The sequence below is a fragment of the Vigna umbellata genome, chromosome 1, assembly GCF_029865625.1.
Source record: "Vigna umbellata cultivar VRB3 chromosome 1, Vumbellata_1.0, whole genome shotgun sequence".
NCBI lineage: Eukaryota > Viridiplantae > Streptophyta > Magnoliopsida > Fabales > Fabaceae > Vigna > Vigna umbellata.
This window is the reverse complement of record NC_142165.1, coordinates 7,043,508-7,047,259: the sequence shown is the minus strand read 5'-3', so window position 1 is coordinate 7,047,259 and position 3,752 is coordinate 7,043,508. Positions and strand designations below refer to the sequence as shown.

The following is a 3,752-nucleotide window of genomic DNA, read 5'->3' as shown; positions in this document are numbered from 1 at the left end:
TTCGATCCATTAATTGAATGAAATTTTATATTTCTGTAAATATATTTTATTGGATAATAATATTTTGACAATATTTTTTTGACAATATATAATCATCATCTATGTGTTATTCTGTGATTGGTCCAAAATTACTTCATAACTAATAATAATAATAATTATAAACACCTACCTAAACCAATTATATAATGACATTTTCAAAAAAATCTTGTAAATATCATTATCCTATTTTTTTATATTAATTGTAGATTTTAACTTTTTAAGGTTGGAGCAATGTTTGATTGAAAAGAAAGAAAATTTATTACAGGTGAGTTAAACACGTTATACAATATTCCACGTAAGATTTAAATTTGAAACCCATTAATAGGATGGCTTAAATTATTCAAACTACAGATGGATTATTCAATGCTTGGTCCAACTGTTAAAGCAAGCTCGATTCTTTCTAAAAATGTTCGAGTCTTACGAAAGCCGGAATTTGGACAAATACATATGTTTTCACATTGTAAAATGAAGAGATTAGTAACCGAAAAACAAATAGAGAGAAAAAGTTGTCTTAAACTTAAGTCCTAGTTTTGTTTGTTGAGTCTTCAGCCACTTGCATAAGCTTGTTTAATGTATATTAACGGTGAAACTTCATTGAAGGATGATTCCTTAGCCGTTTGATTTGTCTGACAACCTTTCCACGTGTGATTTCTGTCTTGATCTTGTAGCCCCCTCTCGAACACAGTCATATATTCTCATACAGCTTTACCCCACTTTCTGCTTTTCAATTTACTCCTTGTGGTTTTCACTTCCTTCTGCTCTCTATTCATACACTTTCTCTCTTTCTTTCTCTCTCACTCTCTCTCTCATTCATTATTGAGACTTCTTTCCAGATTTCTCAGAGCCATTGAATCTATATGGCTGTGCATTTTCTTCTTCTGCTTTTTGCAGTGTCTCTTGTTGCGGCTGACGACGGTGAGTGGACCATTTTACCCTCTCCCTCTTTGCTTACTCTGCTGCTGAGGGATCCTGTGTTTTCCACTTTTTGAAGTTGTGCTTGTGTTCTGAAACTTTCATTGCCCTTTGGTCTGTTTTCTGTGGCATTGTTCTGAAATCACTGCAAAACTCACTTTTGTTTAACCTGCACGGTTCTTCTTGAGCCTTTACTTGCTTGGTTAACATAGGATTCCTTGCTGTTTTCATGAGGTTTTGGAGTTGGCTTCTTGGAAGTAAAACTTAGCAATGTTTTGCCTTATCAAGGCCCAAATACACTTTCTCATTTTGACACCTTAGCTAGGAGTAGCACACCCTTGCTGTGGATTAGTTTCTCAGAATGTTGTTTGAGATTTATTTGGTGCTAAACGTTGAGAACCATGATTTAGTAGGCATCTTATAGCTTGGATAGTGAATGATTGGTTTGTCTGTGTCCTACTAGAGCTTGTATGCTTACATAACATTTTTATTCTGAGATTGAGCTTGTTGTGTCTAATATTTAATAAAATGTTTTAAAAATATTCAGGAGTTTTTTGTTGTTAATCTTCTTGGATGCGATCCACAAGTTGGATTCAGAGATTTTATATTGAATAGGACGGTTCTTTTGTCCTTCTTTTACTAAGCCATATATTGTCATTTTCTCCTTGGAGAAGTTATTTTCGGAAAAGATTTCTACCTTTGGAAGAGCTATTCTGGTGTTTTAAAGTTTTGCAGGCAATCTTCACAGATAGCTCATCATCATAATCTTATGCTACCCCCCAAATTAAAATTAGATTGCTTGGAACAAACAAAACGTGCCCCGCAAGAGCCTGCTTGCATATGCTTCCATTCCATGTTCTAACTTGAGTGCTTAGTTGTGTGAGAGCTTAAATCTTGTAAGGTATGTTAATGTTCTGTATCTTGCAGATGCATTTATTGGAGTGAACATTGGAACAGATCTCTCTGATATGCCACATCCTACTCAAGTAGTAGCTCTACTTAAAGCCCAGCAAATCCGGCATGTTCGATTGTATGATGCAGACCAAGCTATGCTCCTTGCACTTGCAAAGACAGGCATTCAAGTTGTTGTGACTGTTCCTAATGAAGAACTCCTTGCAATTGGTCAATCGAATTCCACAGCCGCCAACTGGGTTTCCCGCAATGTGGTAGCACATTATCCAGCCACCAATATCACAGCGATTTGTGTTGGTTCTGATGTTTTAACTTCCCTCCCAAATGCGGCAAAAGTTCTTGTCAGCGCCATTAAGTACATTCATTCAGCTCTTGTTGCATCCAATCTTGATCGCCAAGTTAAAGTTTCCACACCCCTTTCATCTTCCATCATCCTTGATTCATTTCCACCTTCCCAGGCTTTCTTCAACCGTTCACTGAATCCAGTTTTAGTCCCTCTACTTGATTTCTTGCAATCCACTGGATCTTATCTAATGCTGAACATTTACCCTTACTATGACTACATGCAATCAAATGGAGTGATTCCATTAGACTATGCACTCTTCAAAACTCTCCCTCCCAACAAAGAGGCTGTGGATTCAAATACCCTACTTCACTACACCAATGTCTTTGATGCCATGGTTGATGCTGCATACTTTGCTATGGCTTTTCTGAACTACACCAACATTCCTGTAGTAGTGACCGAGTCAGGGTGGCCCTCGAAAGGTGGCTCCAACGAGCCTGATGCAACCATAGACAATGCCAACACTTACAACAGCAATCTGATCAAGCATGTGTTTAACAAAACCGGAACTCCCAAACATCCTGGAATTTCAGTCAGTACTTACATCTATGAGCTCTACAACGAGGACACGAAGCCAGGGCCATTATCTGAGAAGAACTGGGGACTATTTGATTCAAATGGAGCACCTGTTTACATTCTTCGCTTGACAGAATCAGGGGCACTCCTTGCAAATGATACCAGCAATCAAACTTTCTGCATTGCCAAGGATGGTGCTGACCCGAAGATGCTGCAGGCTGCATTAGATTGGGCATGTGGACCAGGGAAGGTTGAATGCTCTCCATTGCTGCAAGGGCAACCATGCTATGAACCAGACAATGTGATTGCTCATGCAAATTATGCTTTTGACACTTACTATCATAAGATGGGAAAAACTCCCGATGCCTGTGACTTCAATGGTGTAGCTACCATCTCCACCTCAGATCCAAGTAAGCTGTTTACTTCAATGGTGTGACTTCAATGGATTAGCTTTAGCATGTTTACATTTTCTAGGATGATTAACACATTTTTTTCAAATAACTGTAGGTCATGGTTCTTGTTTATTTCCTGGAAGGTAAGATAACATATTTTGCTTTTTTGACTCATTTCATTTTTCATTATTATTCCATGTTTTGTTTGTGTGGCAATCACTGACAAGTGACAGTTTGTGCATATCTCCAGTCTTGGCAAAAATGGCACCTTAGGTAACTTCACAGCTCCATCCATGAATTCTACAAATTCAGATTCCTCAGCATACAACCTTGCCAACTATGACTTGAGAATTAGAAGTCTTCTAATGGCAACAGGATTTCTAATATGGGGAGCTGTTTTGCTATGAAGTGGTATTTGTCAGAGCAAGCATTACTTGAAAATTTTTGTTAGGTGATAATGCTACATATTCGACTTGGTAGCATCATTGTGTTGTTCATAGTGGTCCATTCAATTTTGTACAAAAACCAGCTAAGGGTTTGGACTGAATGAGGCTGCACTGAATCATCATCTTTATTATTCTTTTCAGCTAGAATTGATTCAATCTTTAATCAACCATTGACTGTTTTCCATTGGGATA

At 37.8% G+C, this 3,752-nt stretch overlaps 1 protein-coding gene across 1 annotated transcript; it reads left to right on the top strand.

Annotated features, from left to right (window-relative positions):
• The first annotated feature begins 764 nt into the window (after positions 1-764).
• LOC124825636 (glucan endo-1,3-beta-glucosidase 2-like) lies at positions 765-3,752 on the top strand. Its single transcript, XM_047298298.2, has 4 exons — positions 765-954; positions 1,879-3,132; positions 3,230-3,257; positions 3,365-3,752. Exons 1-4 carry the CDS (start codon positions 897-899, stop codon positions 3,519-3,521), a joined length of 1,497 nt encoding a protein of 498 aa, XP_047154254.1. The 5' UTR covers positions 765-896; the 3' UTR covers positions 3,522-3,752.

What these genes read in the sequence shown, in the direction of transcription:
- LOC124825636 (XM_047298298.2), top strand. Translation starts at nt 897, where the DNA reads ATGGCTGTGCATTTTCTTCTTCTGCTTTTTGCAGTGTCTCTTGTTGCG. An exon ending in TCTTGTTGCGGCTGACGACG is followed by an intron (nt 955 to 1,878) that starts GTGAGTGGACCA and finishes TGTATCTTGCAG; the next exon opens with ATGCATTTATTGGAGTGAAC. An exon ending in TCTTGTTTATTTCCTGGAAG is followed by an intron (nt 3,258 to 3,364) that starts GTAAGATAACAT and finishes GCATATCTCCAG; the next exon opens with TCTTGGCAAAAATGGCACCT.